Here is a 23366-nt window from a genome sequence, read left to right on the forward strand (position 1 = left end):
CTTCCCCGTCTCACCTCGTCCCACAGACAGGCCTCGCTCCATCACGCAGATGTAGAGCTGCAGGCTGAGCTGGGGGGCGGAGCCCAGGAAGGCCTGGATGACGGAGGTGCGTGCGAACGCCGCCCGGTGCGTGATCAGCTTGCCTTCGGCCTGCCCCACCTGGTGCTCCACCTCCTCCGTGGAGCCTGTGCGGTGCAGCTGCTTCTTCCTGGTGATGCTGACATAAGTATCCTCCACGCGGCCCACGCTGCCGTAGAGCCAGAACGCCTCCAGACACCTGAGACGTGCACACAAGACACTACTTCTGATTAGGGATGCAAGGACTATAGATCTTGACTGTATGATTATAGTCTGAATAATTATCACCATTAATATGTCTTGATTGATTTCATGACAAAAAATGTATACAATCGCAGACATTCCTTACAAATTTTGATTATGTATCACTGTTGGCAAAGACAATAAGCATATAATAATCTATCCATCCATCCATCTTCTTCAGCTTATCCGAGGTCCGGTCGCGGGGGTAGCAGCCTAAGCAGAGAAGCCCAGACTTCCCTCTCCCCAGCGACTTCGTCCAGCTCCTGCTGGGGGATCCCGAGGCGTTCTCAGGCCAGCCGGGAGACATAGTCTTCCCAACGTGTCGGACGTGGCCTAAACACCTCCCCAGGGAGGCGTTCGGGTTGGCATCCTGACCAGATGCCTGAACCACCTCATCTGGCTCCCCTCCATGTGGAGGAGCAGCGGCTTTACTTTGAGCTCCTCTCGGATGACAGATTTTCTCACCCTATCTCTAAGGGAGAGTCACGCCATCTAACAGAGGAAACTCCTTTTGGCCGCTTGTACCCGTGATCTTGTCCTTTCGGTCATAACCCAAAGCTCATGACCATAGGTGAGGATGGGAACGTAGATCGACCGGTAAATTAAGAGCTTTGCCTTCCGGCTCAGCTCCTTTTTCACCACAACGGATCGATACAGCGTCCGCATTATTGAAGACGCCGCACCGATCCGCGTGTGGATCTCACGATCCACTCTTCCCTCACCCGTGAAGAAGACTCCTAGGTACTTGAACTCCTCCACATGGGGCAGGGTCTCCTCCCCAACCCGGAGATGGCACTCCACCCTTTTCCGGGCGAGAACCACGGACTCGGACTTGGAGGTGCTGATTCTCATCCCAGTCGCTTCACACTCGGCTGCGAACCGATCCAGTGAGAGCTGAAGATCTCGGCCAGATGAAGCCATCAGGACCACATCATCTGCAAAAAGCAGAGACCTAATCCTGCAGCCACCAAACCGGATCCCCTCAACGCCTTGACTGCGCCTAGAAATTCTGTCCATAAAAGTTATGAACAGAATCGGTGACAAAGGGCAGTCTTGGCGGAGTCCAACCCTCACTGGAAATGGCTCCGACTTACTGCCGGTGAAGCGGACCAAGCTCATACAGGGAGCGGACCACCACAATCAGACAGTCCGATACCCCATACTCTCTGAGCACTCCCCACAGGACTTCCCGAGGGACACGGTCCAATGCCTTCTCCAAGTCTACAAAACACATGTAAACTGGTTGGGCAAAATCCCATGCACCCTCAAGGGTAATAATAATAATACATACAAACAAAAAATACTTGTAATAATTAATATACTTATTGATTAATTGTATAATTAATACAAGAAGACTAAGATGAACTTTATTGATCCCTCAGGAGAAAACATTACTTATGTGGGTAATAAACTCAAGTGTTATTGCCATCAACTGTCATCCATGCCTATTTATTCATTTTGATTGGTTTTATGCTGTGTTGATAATAATTAGAAAGCACATGGTATAGTGATGTCATTATACAAACTATTGATGCTATGTTTGTGTTTTAAACATGATATGTTAACTTAACCTGCTCAGTGGCCTCGTGCAGGGGTGTCAAACTCAAATACAGAGTGGACCAAAATTTAAAACTGAACAAGGTTGAACAAATTAACCTTTTTGATAGGGACCCAAACAAGTTTTGCATTAAATATTGAACAAGCAAGGCTTATATAACTTTATAGTGACATGCAAAATCGAGTTTCAAATAATAATAATAATAATAATAATTAAAAAAATATCAATGGCATATCAAATACAATTTAAATAAAAATTGAAGGCCTCTTTTCTATTTGCAGCCTTCTGAGGTAAATATCAACATTAACTTTTTCCACAGGCTAATACATTTGAAAATAAAATAATGAATAAAACAACCATTCAGGACTTTAAACTGCTCAGTTTGCAACACACTGATCTAATCTGATGTGCCCAAGCCAGATACCTACCATCTTTTCTTGGATGCTAGTTCATTAATGTCGGGGCTCAGGCTTTGAGCTGAGGCAACCTTCATTATCGAACGAAGGTGTTCATCAGTCATTATATCTCATATTCCACAGTCTTGGGGGCGTGCTTTACAGTAACTGCTTTTAACGTCCTCTACGAGCTGACGTCACGTCCGCTTTTCATCCCTTCTAACAACGTGCCCGCCCAGTCACAAGATATGAGCGGCTCCTGTACGCACACACACGTAAATGCAAAGCATACTTCATCAACAGCGATACAGTTTACACTGAGAGTGGCCGTATAAGCAACTTTAACATTGTTAGAAATATACGCCACACTGTGAATCCACACCAAACAAGAATGACAAACACATTTTGGGAGAACATCCGCACAGTAACACAACATAAACACAACAGAACAAATACCCGGAACCCTTTGCAGCACTAACTCTTCCGGGACGCTACAATATACACCCCCGCTTTCTCCAAACCCCGCTGCCGCCCCCCCTCCACACACACACCTTATAGCGTCCCGGAAGAGTCAGTGCTGCAAAGTATTCTGGGTATTTGTTCTGTTGTGTTACTGTGCGGATGTTCTCCCGAAATGTGTTTGTCATTCTTGTTTGGTGTGGATTCACAGTGTGGCGTATATTTCTAACAATGTTAAAGGTTTTTATACTGGCACCCACACTGTAACCTGTATCGCTGAAGATCAAGTATGCGTTGCATTCACATCTGTGTGCGTGCCAAAGCCGCACATTTATGTAACTGAGCCAGCACTCGTTGGACTGGACGAAAAGTGGACGTTACAATTCCCGGTAGTGATGGGATCGGCAGTTCTTTTGACTGTACTGAATCACTAGAATCAGTTCCTTAAATTGATTCGTTCAAAAAGTTCGTTCACCGGATCACCTCTTTAACTTTATGTGTTGAGATAATGGAGACGTGTGTTTGTTTTCATGTGGCTTGAGTCAACATTAGCCGTTAGCTTGGAGAATGAATGGAGAACGGATGCCAATGGCATGAAACATATCCCCGCGACGGGGGGGAGAATCACTCGCGGCATTGGGGCAAGCAGAGCAGAGAGCGAGAGCGTTGTCGTTCACTGAGTGATTCATGTCGTTAATCCGCGGTGAACGAATCGTTCGCTCAGTCCCTCCCCCCGCCCTCTCATTGGCTGCGCCGTTCGCCGACGTCGAGGGTTCAGTGAGTCACAGAATGCGCCAGTTCCACTCATACCGGCATGGTCGCGGCGGAGCTCAACTGAACTGAGAAAAGAACGAATCAGTTCATGAAGTGATTCGGTTCAGTACGTTCACTCAAAAGATTCGTTCTTTCGAACGAATCGTTCGCGAACGACACAACACTAATTCCCGGGTGGGGCACTGAAATTTGGGAGTCTCCCGGGAAGGTTTAAAAAGTATGACAATTAGCGGTGTACCGCAGCACCGCCGCTGTATATAATCGGCGGGCCAGCTCTAGTTTTAATTTGATATCACCACCAATATTGGCCCGCAGGCCAGAGTTTGACGCCCATGTGTTAGACCCTTAAGCAGCCATTTTCTTTTGGCAGGTTCTGCAAATGGGTAAGACATCGTCTTCAATGACTCCCTGGTCGTTTTCTCAAGTACCTGAAATGTTCCCACAATGCCAACATCAGCTATTTTTTGGGTGAAAAAAGGTTTGCTGCCATTTCTAAGCTAACGTAGCATGCTAGCGTGTTTCTCGATAAGTGCGGTTGTGCCGAAAACAATGTACCGTATTTTCTGGAACTATTTTTTGATCTTTTTTCATATATTAGGCGCACCGGATTATAGGACGCATTAAAGGAGTCATATTATAATTTTTTTTTTTCTGACTTGAAAACATTTCCTTGTGGTCTACATAACATGTAATGTTGGTTCTTTGGTGAAAATGTTGCATAGATTATGTTTTACAGACCATCTTCAAGCCTCTTTCTGACAGTCGCTTACGGATGCCGTTTTGTGGGCAGTCTTATTTACGTGGCTCACCTTCAGCAGCGTCTTCTCCCCGTCATATTTGTTGTAGCGGTGTAGCGTGCAAGGACGGGAGTGGAAGAAGTGTCAAAAGATGGTGCTAACTGTTTTAATGACATTCAGACTTTACTTAAATCAATAACAGAGCGGCATCTCCTCATCCGGAAACAACAACTGTCCCGTGAAAAACGTCCGACCGGAACTCTAATAACTAAAGTTATTTGGGTGAATAATGTAAACTCACTATACCGGTATGTATTATCGCTTGTCATGGCGAGTTTACTGACAGATTTACACTACTTAATATTAGAAATGGCAACAGCGGAGGATGATTGTCACCCCTATGTTAGCGTCCCTTCACTGGCTCCCGGTGCGTTACAGAATCAATTTGAAACTCCTTTTATTTGTTTTTAAATGTCTAAACAACCTCGCGCCAACATATCTCTCCGACCTCCTTCAGCCTTACTGCCCCACCCGATCCCTAAGATCAGCCGATCAGCTGCTACTGACGGTCCCGGACACAAGGCTGAAGCTTAGAGGTGACAGAGCTTTCGCTGCTGCTGCTCCCAAGCTCTGGAACGACCTACCTCTGAGTGTTAGACAAGCCTCCTCTCTTCCTGTTTTTAAATCTCTCCTAAAAACATACTTTTATTCCATGGCTTTTAACACTGAGTGATATCCATCCTGCAATGGCGCCCCATAATACACCTGCTGTGAACCTGTTTTTATGTTTTTATATTTGATTTATTTATGTTTTATCGTGTTCTGTTTGTGTTGTGTTGTGTTTGCTCGGTTCTCGTATTATCTTTTAACCTGCCCATTGTACAGCACTTTGGCTACCCCTGTGGTAAATTTTAAATGTGCTTTATAAATAAAGTTGATTTGATTTGATTTGATAACAAGAAGATAGAGAAAAAGAAGAAGCTCATCGACTCGCTGACGGGCACTATTTTTCAGGACTTATACAGATCCCAAATACAGATCAGCAGGTACCAGAAGGTAAGAAAAGTTGCTTTTGCATAATATTGCGAAACAAAACGCCAGATAATATGTCTTACCTTATACACGCATCATAATAATCCTCGTATGTTTAATGCGCTGACAATCCTTTAAGCCAGGGGTGTCAAACGTACGGCCCGTGGGCCGGATCAGGCCCGCGGACAGGTTTTATCCGGCCCGCGGGATGAGTTTGCTAAGTATAAAAATGAACCAAAATTTTTGAATGAAAGAAACTGCTGTTCTAAATGTGTCCACTAGATGTCACAATAGCAATTATTTGCATCTTTGTAGATTATGCTACATATGTAAAAAAAAAAAAAAAAAACACATGTTAGTGCACCAGTTAAGGAAAATGAGCAAACTTGCATGAATGACATCCTGTAATTTGATTTTGATATAATTTTTTTATCGTAATAGATTGAAAATTAACACCAATGAGTTGACTGATGAACATTATCACATAATGTATTCAGAAAATATAAATAACGACAAATAAAGATAGAATACTATTAACCGCAACATGTAAGTGTAAAAAAAAAACCAACAACATTATGATTTGTACATTTTCAGAATTTTCTTGTTCTATTTTTAAACAAAGAAAACAATCTGAATTTGTCTTTATTTTTAAGTTATCGTGCCGTGATTTTACCAGTCCGGCCCACCTGGGAGTAGATTTTTCTCCATGTGGCCCCCGATCTAAAATGAGTTTGACACCCCTGCTTTAAGCTTTGTGCGGCTTCATCGCTTACCAAAGTCTTCGTAAAACATTTTGATATATATATTCGAGCGCCGTGTGTAATGTTCTATATTTTCAATGGAACATATAAAATGTTTGTGTTTACTTGAGTCATATTGCAATCATAGTGCTGTCTACACGTGTATCTCTTATGTGTGAATGCCATCTACTGGTCACACTTATCATTTAATCACCAGAATAAGCACAACCAGAAAATATACATATATAGGGTGCACCAGGTTATGTAGATTTTTGGTAAAATTAAAGTAGTCTTCGTCGACACTGAATCCACTAGTTAAAGCCAAGTAGTGCAGTTGCTTTTAAAAAAAGCCAAAGTTGTTAGGCGTGATTACAAAGTGTGGGAATGTTGCCACATTTGTACGACATAGTTCGCCAACATGTCTACATATTTCAGCCTGATGTGTCAGAATGTGGACACGTCGCTCCCGTGTGTCTGCGGAGAGCTGCAAGCCTGTCATCCTGGCAGCAGCACACTGAAACATACAGTTTTGGTGACAGGCCACAGTTTGGACCATAAGGCAAGAGCAGCACTGACATGGTGCCAGGACAAGAAAGCGAGCCAGGGACTGGGACAAATCGTTAATCAGCCTTGACTCCACCGCCAACGCACGCAACTGAGTGAGCTTGTTCATCAATTTGCACCTAAATCCAAATAATTCTCCAACAGAATTATGACATCCTGTCGTGTGACTTGTACTACTGAATTGTTGCACATAGAAGGGTGAAAATTAGTCAAAACATGCCCTCCACCTGTCTTGCCTGTGCTATCATTTCTCTGACAAATACACCACATTCAATTAATAAGCCCCCATTAAGCAGAATGGACTTGTAATTTCTCACACAGCGCTACAAAAAGACCCATTGCAAGTAACTTTAGCTGAAGTTTGTACACACCTTAGCCGGACTGCCTGGAAAATGTCTGTAAAATTTGACCAAGATTAGTTAGAAAAACATGGCCACCCTCAAGCAATGTCTTTTTGCAAGAACTTTGCAACTAATTGTCCATAGGCCATTGATCATTTGTCTAATGCGGGGGTCAGCAACCCGCGGCTCTTTAGTGGCTGCCTGGAGCTTTTTCAAAAAAAGAAAAAGATGGGGTAAAATATATTTGTTGTTTTAATAATGTTTCTGTAGGAGGACAAACATAACACAAACCTTCCTAATTGTGTTTATGCTTCACTGATGACAGTATTTGGCCAGCGCCCATTTAGACATACTAATTTTGGCGGTCCTTGAACTCACCGTAGATGGTTTACATGTACAACTTTCTCCGTCGCTGCCACAAAAAGACGTGTTTTATGCCACTCCTTCTTTGTCCACCAAACGTTTTATGCTGTGCGTGAATGCACAAAGGTGAGCTTTGTTGATGTTATTGACTTGCGTGGAGTGCTAATCATCCATGCTAACATGCTATTTAAGCTAGCTGTGTGTACATATTGCATCATTATGCCTCGTTTGTAGGTATATTTGAGTTCATTTAATTTCCTTTACTTATGTCCTCTGTGTATTACATTTATTTTTGCATGTCTCATGACACATTATCTGTATGATGACTGGGGTTCATACAGTATAATATACATACAGTACACTGTATGCCGACTGGGGTTCATACAGTATAATAAACATACAGTACACTGTATGACGACTGGGGTTCATACAGTATAATATACATACATAATTTACATACAATACACTGTATGACGACTGGGGTTCATACAGTATAATAAACATACAGTACACTGTATGCCGACTGGGGTTCATACAGTATAATATACATACATAATATACATACAATACACTGTATGACGACTGGGGTTCATACAGTATAATAAACATACAGTACACTGTATGCCGACTGGGGTTCATACAGTATAATATACATACATAATATACATACAATACACTGTATGACGACTGGGGTTGATACAGTATAATAAACATACAGTACACTGTATGACTGGGGTTCATACAGTATAATAAACATACAGTACACTGTATGACGACTGGGGTTCATACAATACAATATACATACAATAAACTGTATGATGACTGGGGTTCATACAGTATAATATACATACAATACACTGTATGACGACTGGGGTTCATACAATATAATAAACATACAGTACACTGTATGACGACTGGGGTTCATACAATATAATATACATACAATAAACTGTATGGTGAATGGGGTTTATACAGTATAATATACATGCAATACACTGACCACTGGGTTCATACAGTATAATATACATACAATACACTGTATGACGACCAGGGTTCATACAGTATAATATACATACATTATATACATTCAATACATTGTATGACGACTGGGGTGTATACAGTATATTATACATACATTATATACATTCAATACACTGTATGACGACTGGGGTTTATACAGTATAATATACATACACTATATACACATTCAATACACTGTATGACGACTGGGTTCATACAATATAATATACATACAATACACCGTATGCCGAACGGGGTTCATACAGTATAATATACATACATTATATACATTCAATACACTGTATGACGACCGGGGTTCATACAGTATAATATACATATGTAATATACATACAATACACTGTATGACGACCGGGCTTCATACAGTATAATATACATATGTAATATACATACAATACACTGTATGACGACCGGGCTTCATACAGTATAATATACAAATGTAATATACATACAATACACTGTATGGCGACCGGGATTCATACAGTATAATAAACAAATGTAATATACATACAATACACTGTATGGGGACCGGGGTTCATACAGTATAATATACATACACAACATACATCACTTTATGACGTCTGGGGTTCATACAGTACAATATACATTCCTCATGTTGTTTTCTGGGCTAAGATAAGGGGAAGTGTTGCGGGTTTCCCCTGTCTGTTTACGGAGATAAGGAGGCCAAGCAGTAACACGTGCTATTATTAGATGAGTTCTTCACTGAGGAAACATGTATGCAGCCCCTCTCTACTTGCGTGCACGCTTGAGGAGGAAGAAGGGTCAGATCCTTAACACCGTTCAAGCATGTGCATTCTTTTAGTTAGTTGGAGAGCAGTTGGGACATATGCATTCAAAAGTTTAGAGAAGGTCAAATTAGGTTCACCTGTAAAAAGTTATATAGTGCTTCTTAGGTTCATCCTGAAATTTCACCCGAAAGCTGAATATTCCTGAATTTTTGCATTTCTACATACAAGGATCAGGTCATCAATCCCATCTAAGCATCAGATACATTTAGAAAATTATTACAATTGTATCAATTACAAATATAATTAGGTTAATATTTAATTGATATTGTCCAAGAGGTTCAAATCCTTTTTTTGGATGCAAAATATTGAGCTAAAATATTTTTTTTTTACAAATTAACTATAATATTATATAACAAATGTTGAGCCAAAAAAAGTTGACTTAAAATATATATTTTCAAAAATGTATGTTTGATATTTTAGAATTTTAAAAAATACTTACTTTGATAACTAACTTTCTCTCTCACCAATATTGACAACCGATTAAGTTGACTTTAATATATATTTTTTTAAATTTAAAGGTTTAGAAATATATTTAAGTTTTTTTCTACATTTAAAACTATTCATTGTGATCTACATGAAATGTAATGGTGGTTATTTGGTCAAAATTGTGCATGGATTATGTTTTTACAGACTGTCTTCAAGCTGCTTTTTGACCATCTCTTCTGTTTTGTAGGCGGTCTTAATAACGTGCCTCCACTTCGGCTGCATCTTCTCCCTGCCGCCAAGTTGTAGTGTTAGCGCTTATATATTTTAAGCCTACTGACAGATATAAGTTTAAACTATATAAGACACAGACATAAAAACCTGGATGCAAAAAAACTTTCTAAAACTCAACTGCAACAAATCTGAAATAATTATCATTGGTCCTGACTCCCTCACTCGCTCCACTCAGGACTTTTCATTAAACATCGACGGCTCCCTTGTCACTACCTCAACCCACATGCGCAATCTAGGTGTAATTTTCGACCCTATACTCTCATTCCTCCCCCGTGTAAACCACATCACCAAAACTGCATTCTTCCACCTCAGAAACATTGCCCGTCTCCGGCCCTCCCTCACATCCTCTGCTGCCGAAACCCTCATCCACGCCTTCATCTCATCCCGGCTAGACTACTGCAACAGCATCCTCTATGCCAGGGGTCACCAACCTTTTTGAAAGCAAGAGCTACTTCTTGGGTACTGATTAATGAGAAGGGCTACCAGTTTGATACACACTTAAATAAATTGCCAGAAATAGCCAATTTGTTCAATTTACCTTTAACTCTATGTTATTATTAATAATTAATGATATTTACACTTAAATTGAACGGTTTAAAAGAGGAGAAAACACGAAAAAAATGACAATTAAATTTTGAAACATAGTTTATCTTCAATTTCGACTCTTTAAAATTCAAAATTCAACCGAAAAAAAAAAAGAGAAAAACTAGCTAATTCGAATCTTTTTGAAAAAATTAAAAAAATAATTTATGGAACATCATTAGTAATTTTTCCTGATTAAGATTAATTTTAGAATTTGGATGACATGTTTTAAATAGGTTAAAATCCAATCTGCACTTTGTTAGAATATATAACAAATTGGACCAAGCTATATTTCTAACAAAGACAAATCATTATTTCTTCTAGATTTTCCAGAATAAAAATTTTAAAAGAAATTCAAAAGACTTTGAAATAAGATTTAAATTTGATTCTACAGATTTTCTAGATTTGCCAGAATAATTTTTTTGCATTTTAATCATGATAAGTTTGAAGAAATATTTCACAAATATTCTTCGTCGAAAAAACAGAAACTAAAATGAAGAATTAAATTAAAATGTATTTATTATTCTTTACAATAAAAAATTTTTTTTACTTGAACATTGATTTAAATTGTCAGGAAATAAGAGGAAGGAATTTAAAAGGTAAAAAGGTATATGTGTTTAAAAATCCTAAAATCATTTTTAAGGTTGTATTTTTTCTCTAAAATTGTCTTTCTGAAAGTTATAAGAAGCAAAGTAAAAAAAATAATGAATTTATTTAAACAAGTGAAGACCAAGTCTTTAAAATATTTTCTTGGATTTTCAAATTCTATTTGAGTTTTGTCTCTCTTAGAATTAAAAATGTCGAGCACAGCGAGACCAGCTTGCTAGTAAATAAATAAAATTTAAAAAATAGAGGCAGCTCACGGGTATGTGGTGCTATTTGAGCTATTTTTAGAACAGGCCAGCGGGCTACTCATCTGGTCCTTACGGGCTACCTGGTGCCCGCGGGCACCGCGTTGGTGACCCCTGCTCTATGGCATCACCTCCAAAACCCTGCAATATGTCCAGAACTCCGCTGCCCGCCTGCTCACCAGAACCCGCTCCAGAGAGCACATCACACCTGTCCTTCATGACCTCCACTGGCTGCCTGTCAAATACAGAATCACCTTTAAAATACTCCTCACCACCTACTAGGCACTCCATAACCTGGCTCCACCCTACCTCTCTGACCTCCTCCAGCCACACGTCCCGTCTTGTTCCCTCAGGTCTAGTGATGCCGGCCTCCTGGAGGTCCCCAAGACCAGGAGCCGAACCTGGGGCAACAGGGCCTTCTCCGTGGCTGCCCCCTCTCTCTGGAACGCTCTCCCCAGGCACATCAGAGATGCCCCTTCCCTCCCTACCTTCAAAACAAAACCCTAAAAACTCACCTCTTCACATTAGCCTTTCCAAACTGACCCTGCCCTTGGTGTTTCTTTATTCTTTTCCTCTTTTTTTCTTTTCTTAGTTTCCTTTCCTAATAAAGTTGTTTTTATCCTCCCTCCTCCCCACACACACACACACACATGTAAAGCGACTTTGGGTATTTAGAAAAGCGCTAAATAAATCCCAGGTATTATTATTATTATTATTATATGCTAGTTTTTATTAGAAATTGCAACAGCGGAGGATGCATGTGCATGTACGAGCCAGTCTGCCCACAACAAGAGGATAGAGGAAAAAATAGCTTGTTGACTACAGCGTTGGACTACAATGGGGGACTTGCGCAAAGCTCTTCGGGTAAATTCCTACCATACATAGAAATATCCGCTGATGTCACACTTGGGCAAAAACATCACAAGTTGGGCAAATTCCAAACGTCTTGTTTAGCAGAAGTATAAAGGCAAGATAGTTTTGTAAATATCTCTATCATGCCATGGAACTGCGAGCATGCTAACGTTAACATGCATCAAGTACCAAAATATGTCTGAGATGTATACCTACAAATTTCAAAATTAGCTAAAAAAAAGAAAAAAAAAGAAAAGAAGTGAGCATACTAACGTTAGCATGCTAAGAGGTACCATTTGTCAAGTAACTAAATGTGCTCTTTTTAATACCAAATCTGTGTTATATGTGTTTTACTTTATGTTGCATGATTGCACCAAGAAAAATTCCTAGTTTGTGAACCCGTTCTCAAACAATGGCAATAAAAACTATTCTGATTCTGATTCTGATGTGTCACGCTGAGGTAGGGCTGGGCGATTTGGCTGAAAACTGTATCATGATATAAGTTGTTTTATATTGGTCAGTATCGATAATTTATATTTTCATGACAATATAGACCAGGAGATAAAAATATTTAAAAATTGTTTTTCCAAATGTAACATTTCTCTGATTATAATCCCTTCATCTTTCAAGGCTAGGAAAGGAAATGTCAACATAAGCATGGAAAACACTCAAACAATGTAAACAATACTCTAAAATCACAAACACTTAATAACCTCTATAATTTAGGGTGAAAAAATAAGGAGTATGTTAGAAATGCTTGATAAAGTGTAACAAAATAGTGCAAAGTGTAAAAATGTAAACTTAGAGGAACCTGAGAACATGTTTGTGTCTCTGTAACATTTAATGTGGTCTGTTATTCGTATTTAAGTATGAAAATGAATTTTTGTTATGCATTAATTATTTAAATAGTAGGGGACCAAATTATTATTTTGAAATAGCACAATTGTTATATATATATATATATATTTTTTTTTGTTACACAGTCCTGCAGAAAATAAAAGTACCAGTAGAGTGGAAAAACAAGTTGCCTCTATATTGAAGCTATTATCATATATATCTGATGTATGACACCAAAAGACTTACAAAGTTTGCGAGTAAATAGATATGATCAAAATAGTATCAATCTCCCAGATTCCAGAGCCATATTGAGAGATAATGAGCTAGCCAAACGCGTCATCGCGTGACGTAAAGGTAGGAACCAGAGATCCCTTCATCACCAACAACAACTTTGTGAGAGCCAACAACGATTACTTTGGAAAAATTATGATGCAGAACCTTATATTGTTGATCCTGAATACAAGGAGGATGAGATACATGTTTTAGAAGCTCTGCTAAACAGATTCAGCTTCAGTGAAACACTAAGCATCATGTAGCAGTATTGCTAAGTGCTAAACAAGAAATACAAACGACAAACATAATAAAACGATAGTTTACTGTACAATGTCTGCTCTCACTGTAATGACGACTGACAGGACGTTTCTTCCCTTTTAGATGAACAATTAATCATGATGCACACAAAGGGTTAACAAGGAAAAGACTCCCTGCAGACACTGTCTTCGGTTGTGTATGTTTGTCTCCATCTCTGGGTATGAATTGAATGTCAGAGATGAACAATTTCTACATTTATGGATACATCCTCCTAATATCCAGATGAGAAGCGTGATTTACAACCTAGAATAACTTTTTTAGGAGACGAGGCGCAATGATGCGCGAGCAGCAGGGCATGGCTGCCAGCTCACAGTAAAGCAGCATAGGGATACTTAGCTGTGTTACCAATCCACCGCTAAAAATTGTTTGTCTGCGTTAGCGCTTATAATAACAACATGCCTAATATTTGGTTAATATTCAGGTCACGATATGTATAAAGAGTATTGTTGGCGGGTTTTGAATGGTTATTTAGAGGGTTTTGTGGGTGCAATAGAGAACTTCCATTGACTACATTGGTAGCTGACTTTTTAGGTATTTATTTACGACTTAATATGTATAAAAAAAGAAAAACATGTGTTCATTTCTTATATAGGAATTGTGAATGACCGACAGCACCTCTTTCTAATTATTGCGTATTTCCAGTACGATTGATCGGATACTATGGTCAGAGTGCAGAAGTGTGACTCCAGTGAGGTCAATCTATGGAAATTACTGAAGACATTCGGAGCGGAATATTCAAAAGGGCTGACTGAATTTGCGTCATTTTGTGATGTCTACACGATATTTTCACATACTTTGCGGATCGTGAATACATTTGGATATGGTTTAATGGATATGATGTAACACAATTAGGCATATAAAGTCAACTTGGTTTTCCACTCTCCTGGTACTTTAAGGACTACGGTCCGTTTGAAAAAAAACAAAAAAAACTGCCATACTGTCGAGGTGACTTTTCCTGTTGTATCGACAATTTCTTTGCTCTTTGCAGCACTCATTTTGAGTTTCTCTTCTCACTTCAGGCAGAGAATCAAAAGCAAGATGGCGCAAACAAACTTGATCGTCGACACTGTTCCGCGATTGGCTGTTTGGCGTGTCTCTTCCATTGCTCGTCACCACTTCCTGTTTTGCTAGTTTACAGACTTTCTTCATGCAACCAACCATGCTTTCTTTCCGGTTTCTTCCGCCCAAAAAATATAGCTTTATCGAACGCATTTTTAAGTTGATATGGATTGCATGTCCATCGCAATATATATTGATATCATTTTATCAGCCCAGCCGTAAGCTGAGGTGTAGACCTGTAAAATAAAAATAAAAAAAGAGCTAACATGCTAATATTAGAATGCTAACGAATTTGCTGCGGGCCGTTAGAAAATTAGCTATGGGCTGAAAATGGCCCCTGTGCCACACTTTGGACACCGGTGGTCTACAGCAGGGGTCGGCAACCCAAAACGTTGAAAGAGCCATATTGCACCAAAAATAGAAAAAACGAATCTATCTGGAGCCGCATATAAATTTTATAATGAAGACAACACATGATGTAAGTGTCTATATTAGTTATATTAGCCTACTATCAAAATGACTATGTGTCGCAGGCTGAAGCAGATCTTCGTTGACAGAAATGTTTAAATTTGATATTTATTCTACACATTTTTACAACATTAGAAACCATTAGTAAATCAGAGGCTACACAGAAGGTGAGATAATGTCTGGAAATGACTGGCTTTTAATGGCCAAAGGTATAGATGTGACTGTCCAAGTTAAAGGAAACGGCCGGCTGTCTTCTTTTAATTAATTTATTACAATCTTTGGCAAGCTAGGTAACGTTTGCTGTGGCCTGGAACAACATGGCACACAAACAACTATCATAAATGCAGCCAATATTACATACGGATAATGTGTCATGAGACATGCAAAACTAAACTATATACAAAGAGGATAAAAGTAAAGGATATTAAATGAGCTCATATATACCTACAAATGAGGCATAATGATGCACTATGTAAATACAGCTAGCCTAAATAGCATGTTAGCCTTGATTAGCTTGCAGTCATGCACTGCCATATTAGCACTCCAAACAACATCAACAAAGCTCACCTTTGTGCATTCACGCACAGCATAAAAGGTTTGGTGGACAAAATGAGACAAAGGAGTGGAAGACTTTACATGTAAACAAACTGTTGCGTCACAGTCCACACTATGGTGAGTTCAAGAACCGCTGAATTTAGTAGGACAAAACGATGTTCACCAAATACTCTCATCAGTGAAGCATACACACAAACATATGAAACAGTGGGCTTTCTAACAACCGGGAAGGTTTGTGTCATGTTTGTCCTTAAACAAAAAACATCCATGCATCCATTTTCTACAGCTTGTCCCTTTTTGGGGCCACAGGGGGTGCTGGAGCCTTTAAAAATAAATATTTCCCCCCCATCTTTTTCCTTTTTCAATCATTTTTTAAAAATGTTGCAGGGAGCCACTAGCAGAGGTGGGACCAAGTCATTGCTTTGCAAGTCACAAGTAAGTCTCAAGTCTTTGCCCTCAAGTCTCGAGTCAAGTCCCGAGTCAAGTCCCGAGTCAAGACAGGCAAGTCCCGAGTCAAGTCCAAAGTCAAGACTGGAAAGTCTCAAGTCAAGTCACAAGTCCTGCATTTTGAGTTTCGAGTCCTTTCAAGTCCTTTTAACCACAGACTAATATTTTTACACAGATTGTGTATGCTTTTAAAACGCTGTATTTATTTATTAAAACAAGTGCATTTGAAATTGCAAGAAAAAAAATAGTGCTGACATTGCAATTCATAACAGCACTATTAACAGTAATTTTAATAGTTTAAACAATTTTAAACATTTAACTCATTCCTTTACAGAATAAACACATTTGCAAAAACAAACATTAACATACTATTGGTTGTATTTTATGAAAATAATATTACCACAGAGTTGAGAAGGAGCAAAGATCTTCAATATTTGTATGTGAAAATCACAAATAAATCTTCTGGGGGAGGATGACGCCCCTACAGGGGTTTGGTTTACAAACTTTCAGCCCCACCTAAAACAAAATTCACCATCCGCCACTGATTATGATGCATTCTCATTTTAGGCAAAATATAAGACAATACTTTCTTAACAGTATAATTGTAACCAGGAATAAGTCTTCAAGTAACAATATTCAAATACTAACATTGTTGGGTAAAACAGCATTTGGTTTTATTCTGAATGTAGTGAAACAAATTGGTGGTTTTAGCTGATATAAAGACTTTCAGGTGTTTATAAATGTTTAAGTATTTGGCAGACGCTTTTATCCAAAGCGACATACATAAAAAATACATACATAACAATCACTGTAAACATTATCATTTAAGGGAAGAATGCAATACAAAATATCAATACAAAGTGTCAAGACAGAATAAACTCTCTGCTGCTGCAGCAACAGAGATACAGTCTATAGGTCCCTAGGATATATACTGTAGATATCTAATGTATTCATACATTGTTTATGTAGGATATACGCATGTATATATAACCTAATCATATTGTTTCTTCAATTTAAAAATAGCTTACCGTTTTTTCCCCCTTCTCTGGGATTATATTCCCAGTTTTGATCTCGGACGTCTGGTCACTTATAGCGTATAAGAATATTATATTACTGTTAAGCAAACTATGAATAATAAAACTTGCCAAAACATGTGTCCGTTATCATAGCTACACGTATGACAAAAAACCGCGCGGAAATCAGTGGTATTCAGTGAGGTAAAATGAATTAAATGCGCTGACAGTTCATTGCTCCTGACAAATGAATTGCACTGAGTGGAGCGGATCACCACTCCAAGATGGCGGCCCCGCGTCTCGTCTGCGCCAGTAGGCAGTAGCGCTCGATGCTGTGTACCCTTAAAACATGTCTATGGTTATAACGTTAGCAGTGAGTTTACAGCCTCACTGATTTAACTACACAGCAAATAAAAGTCATGTTACTTAGCCAATAAACGTTATCTTACATTCAAAACTTACCCTTCTTTGTGCAACTTCAAATGTCGAACGAAGTTGGAAGTTGTTGCGTCTCCGTCTGTAATATTCGAACTGCGTGATTTGCATACGGCAATTCGTTTTTTGTTGACCAAGTCGTAGTTTTTATACCCGAACGAAACCAACTTTGGCATAATTGTTTCTCTCTGCCGCGTTGTTTGACAACTCTTGTAAGGTGGTTGTCCTGCAATTTGATTGGATGAATGCTGTGTGATGAAAACAACGTATAACTAATTTGATTGGCTGTTGTACTGACAGCACACCAGCTGACTGTCTATCAGCGTGTGTGCTGCCTGACAGACACGTATAAAATGAAAGATACGGAGCGCTCCCAAATAACTTTTTAAGCTTTGGGTTTTGGGGAAAGTACCAAGTCATGTCAAGTCAAAAGGCTCAAGTCCAAGTGAAGTCACAAGTCATTGATGTTAAAGTCTAAGTCGAGTTGCAAGTCTCTTTACATTTTGTCAAGTCGAGTCTAAAGTCATCAAATTCATGACTCGAGTCTGACTCGAGTCCAAGTCATGTGACTCGAGTCCACACCTATGGCCACTAGGGTGGCACTAAACAGCCGCATGCGGCTCGAGAGCCGCGATTTGCTGACCCCCGGTCTAGAGGGATGCATCATGGTTACCCAATATTGCTGCAGCTTGGCACTCATTTCGAATGAATTGCATTACAGGACAGGATGTTTCTATAATTCTATAGTTCCCTTACTTAGCAACTTGATGGAAACAACAAATGTCAGCATAATAGAGTGCAGACACATGCCAACATTGTTATCTGTTGTATAGATAACTGCATTGAGTCTAATGGTGTGTCCTGTGAGTGCATGATCAGCAACAGTATTGATCAGCTGAAGTGCATTAAATCAGTGCATCCCCCAACGCATGCGCACCCCCCACCCCCCTGTGACCCGTGTGTTCCCAAGCAGAATTAAAAGCCGTTAACAAAAACAACAAGGCTTTGTTTAGAGCAGGGGTCGGCAACCCAAAATGTTGAAAGAGCCATATTGGACCAAAAATACAAAAACAAATCTGTCTGGAGCCGCAAAAAATTAAAAGCCATATTACATACAGATAGTGTGTCAAGAGATATACATTTAAAGGACTTAAAGGAAACTAAATGACCTCAAATATACCTACAAATGAGGCATAATGATGCAATATGTACATATAGCTAGCCTAAATAGCATGTTAGCATCGATTAGCTAGCATTAATGCAGTAACCAAATATGTCTGATTAGCACTCCACACAAGTCAATAACATCAACAAAACTCACCTTTGTGCCTTCACGCACCACGTTAACAGTTGGGTGGACAAAATGAGACAGAAAAAGAAGTGGCATAAAACACGTCCTAGAAAGTCGGAGAAAGTTATACATGGAAACAAACTAAGGTGAGTTCAAGGACCGCCAAAATTAGTAGGACAAAACGGCGCTCGCCAAATACTCGAATCAGTGAAGCATGTTTAATATAAACACTGTGTTATAACAATTAGTGTCATGTTTGTCCTCCTACAGAAACCATATTAAAACAAAAAATATATTTTTTCCCCTCATCTTTTTCCATTTTTCATACATTTTTGAAAAAGCTCCAGAGAGCCACTAGGGCGGCGCTAAAGAGCCGCATGCGGCTCTAGAGCCGCGGGTTGCCGACCCCTGGTTTAGAGGGACAACCAAACAGACCTGATGATGGGTCCGAGCTGCAGGATGTGCAGCAGCAGTAGGAGCGGCTTGTCCTGGCTCAGGTCCCGGTGGATGAAGATGAGGGTGAGCTGCACCAGCAGGGACGGCAGCAGCGTAAAGAGCAGGGTGAGATTGAGCCAGAACCTGTCCCCGGCCGAACTGTACGTCGAGCTCAGGTAGATCGCCGCAGTGGCCTCGGCCGTGAACAGAGACACCGACACAAAGATGGAGCTAGGCAGTCGCATCCTCGCTTACATGGCCGTGTGCGGAGGGGAGGGCCATTCGGCATCGGTCGCTGGGGATGGCGCCCTGGAGGACTGACGGCAGACGCTCCTCCGCGCTTGTCACCGCCGGAGCTGTTTCCACCGGGCAGGTGTAGTGGACGACAGCGGCCGTCGCAGGAGAGGGCGGCGCTGTTGTGCGACGTGACGCGTCGACGACACGCGAGAAGAGCTGAAGGCACAACCACGACGACGGGAGTCCCATTACGTTCACTTTCCACCTCTTTGTGACGCGAGCCAGTGGATTTACATCAAAGCACACACATTTCCCTGAAAGATATTTTAGTAGTATACTTTTAATTAATACTACTGCTTCTTTGTAGTAGTACATTGTCGCGAGGACGGCAGTTTGCGTTTACTTCCGACCCCAAGTTTAGCCCCGCCCTCATTAAGTGACCCGTGTTTTTCTTTTTAAAGGTCTACTGAAATTATTTTTTTTTATTTAAACGGGGATAGCAGATCTATTCTATGTGTCATACTTGATCATTTCGCGATATTGCCATATTTTTGCTGAAAGGATTTAGTATAGAACAACGACGATAAAGATTGCAACTTTTGGTATCTGATAAAAAAAAAAGGCTTGCCCCTACCGGAAGTAGCGTGACGTAGTCAGTTGAACATATACGCAAAGTTCCCTATTGTTTACAATGATGGCCGCATGAAGTGAGAGAGATTCGGACCGAGAAAGCGACAATTTCCCCACTTGTGATTTAGGGCTATATAAATAAACATTGATTGATTGATTGATTGATTAATTTGAGCGAGGATGAAAGATTTGTGGATGAGTAAAGTGCAAGTGAAGGACTAGTGGGGAGTTGAAGCTATTCAGATAGGGAAGATGCTGTGAGAGCCGGGGGTGACCTGATATTCAGCTGGGAATGACTACAACAGTAAATAAACACAAGACATATATATACTCTATTAGCCACAACACAACCAGGCTTATATTTAATATGCCACAAATTAATCCTGCATAAAAACACCTGTGTGTTTGTTATGCTAGCTCCTAGCTCCTCTGCTAGCTCCTAGCTCCATAGAACCCGCCAATACAATTCAAACACCTGGTCAACACACACAATCACTCAGCCCAAAAGACCGTTCACCTAACCCAAGGTTCATAAAGCTTATATATTTTTAAAAAGTTACGTACGTGACGCGCACGTACGGTATGGTACGTGTTATGCTAGCTCCTAGCTCCTCTGCTAGCTCCTAGCTCCATAGAACACGCCAATACAATTCAAACACCTGATCAACACACACAATCACTCAGCCCAAAAGACCGTTCACCTACCCCAAGGTTCATAAAGCTTATATATTTTTAAAAAGTTACGTACATACGCAAAAAAAAGTTGCGCACATACGGTCAAGCGATCAAATGTTTAGAAGCCAAAGCTGCATACTCACAGTAGCACGTCTGCGTCTTTGTCATCCAAATCAAAGTAATCCTGGTAAGAGTCTGTGTTGTCCCAGTTCTCTACAGGCGTCTGTGTATCGAAGTCAAAAGTCCTCCTGGTTAGAGTCTCTGTTATCCGAGTTCTTCCATCTTGACTGCATCTTTCGGGAATGTAAACAAAGAAGCGCCGGCTGTGTACTGTTGTGGCTGACTACGTTCGAAAAATACGTCCATTTCGCACCGACAACTTTCTTCTTTGCTTGCTCAGCTTCCTTCTCCATAATGCAATGAACATGATTGAAACAGATTCACGAACACAGATGTCCAGAATACTGTGGAATTATGAAATTAAAACAGAGCTTTTTCGTATTGGCTTCAATGTGGAAGGCATACCCGTGTTCCCCGGGCTACGTCACGCGCATACGTCATCCTCAGAGGCGTTTCGAACCGGAAGTTTAGCGGCAAATTTAAAATGTCACTTTATAAGTTAACCCGGCCGTATTGGTATGTGTTATAATGTTAAGATTTCATCATTGATATATAAACTATCAGACTGCGTGGTCGGTAGTAGTGGCTTTCAGTAGGCCTTTAAATCTTTTTTTTGTCTTTTTTACTGGTAAATAATTAGTTTATTCCAATTTGTTGAAAATAGTTTGACTCAAAACTCGATTTGAATTACACATTACGGTCGCACCTCCGGCATTAGAAGCTTGGCCCCGCCCCTTGGCCTTAGTTTCTGTATTTTAAAGCTGCATCTTTTTCCCCTTTTTTTTTTTTTTGCAAATATTTTTATTGAATTTTACAGTTAAAATCACATTTAACAGTCATACTTTGCTCAGGCAAAGCCTTCATACAATCACACATCCACTCATGCACACGCCCCTTGGCCTTAGTTTCTGTATTTTAAAGTTGCATCTTTTTCCCCTTGAACAATTCTATAAATGCTGCTGGTTTATTTTAAGTATGCTGTACATCTCTTTTTATTACCAAATATGTGTTATATGTGTTTTATGTTGCATGATTGCACCAACAAAAATTCCTAGTTTGTGAACCCGTTCTCAAACAATGGCAATAAAAACTATTCTGATTCTGATTCTGATTCTGATATCCGAGGTACGCAAAATGTTCACTTTTTTCCTACTATAATATTTTTTAAATATCATTACAATTTTGGGGGCAGGTGAATTAAAAGAGCAAAACCTACTGATTTTTTTGCTCAACAGTCTATAGTTATTCATAAAAGTCACACAATTCTGATAATGTAGTGGATTTAGTATAAATTACACATTGAATAAATTAGTAAACTTGTTTTATTCCATATAATTTAACACCATAACAAAGGAAATAAAACAGGAAATTGTTAACCCTTTATGGCAGGGGTGTCAAACTAATTTTAGATCGGGGGCCACATGGAGAAAAATCTAATCCCGAGTGGGCCGGAATGGTAAAATCACGGCACGATAACTTAAAAATAAAGATTGTTTTCTTTGTTTAAAAATAGAACAAGCACATCCCACGGGCCGTACGTTTGACACCCCTGCTTTATGGGGTAATCACTGATCTGAATTAAAAATGAACTAAACTAATAATCAAAACCTGGACAACAAAGTATGAGACTTTATTCTACTATCTTGTAAATTTTTTGTGATATTGGTAAACTTATTTTATCATATAGGGCAGCATGGCTCAGGTGGTAGTCGTCTTCCAACCTTAAGGTTGCGGTTCAATCCTCAGTCTCCTATATTGACCATGTTGAAGTATCCTTGAGCAATATACTGAACTCCCAGTTTCTCTTGATGCTGTGTCATCATCAGTAGGTCAATGTAAATGCACTTTGAGTACCTTGAAGGTACAAGTAAAATCCATCTACCACTAATAAAATAAAAAAGGGGAAAAACAGGAAACATTCCATATAATTTCATTATGGTCATAATGCTTAATAGTGAGGCATTTTAGTTACCTGCAGGTTACTTTGGGTTAAAGGAGCCTATTAAAATATATAGTTATTGTTAAGCTTGTCTACGCTTTCATCATATTGAAATATATAATGTACATACACTAAAGAACATGTTCAGCCATTTGTTATTTTCATCTGCACACTTTATTACTAATGACAACAATAATCCAATAGACTAGAATGCAAAAAAAGCATACACGTCTTACCGGTAGTTATTGTTAAGCTTGTCTACGCTTTCATCATATTGAAATATATAATGTACATACACTAAAGAACATGTTCAGCCATTTGTTATTTTCATCTGCACACTTTATTACTAATGATAACAATAATCCAAAAGACTAGAATGCAAAAAAAGCATACACATCTTAGAAACACTACAAACAGGCACGATTAGCATCCAAAACTTTGGTTTGACATTTGCTGAATTCATAGGCCTTGTTCTTTTATTTTTTTTAAATTTTCAAACCA

General features: G+C 39.5%; 1 protein-coding gene across 2 annotated transcripts in view; it reads right to left on the reverse strand.

Annotated features, from left to right (window-relative positions):
- Positions 1 to 19914, reverse strand: part of LOC133664406 (endoplasmic reticulum membrane adapter protein XK-like) — a 26123-nt gene extending 6209 nt beyond the window's left edge. Inside the window, exons 1-2 of one of the 2 annotated variants that reach the window (XM_062069012.1) lie at positions 19265 to 19914; positions 15 to 277 (exon numbers count right to left, since the gene is read on the reverse strand). In XM_062069012.1, the coding sequence (XP_061924996.1) occupies positions 15 to 277; positions 19265 to 19509 (508 nt within the window). In that variant the 5' untranslated portion in view covers positions 19510 to 19914. The remainder of the gene's footprint in view (positions 1 to 14; positions 278 to 19264) is intronic. The other variant, XM_062069013.1, reaches the window with a different exon arrangement.
- Positions 19915 to 23366: the final 3452 nt, after the last annotated feature.

This window comes from Entelurus aequoreus, linkage group LG14 (assembly GCF_033978785.1).
Source record: "Entelurus aequoreus isolate RoL-2023_Sb linkage group LG14, RoL_Eaeq_v1.1, whole genome shotgun sequence".
Taxonomy (NCBI): domain Eukaryota; kingdom Metazoa; phylum Chordata; class Actinopteri; order Syngnathiformes; family Syngnathidae; genus Entelurus; species Entelurus aequoreus.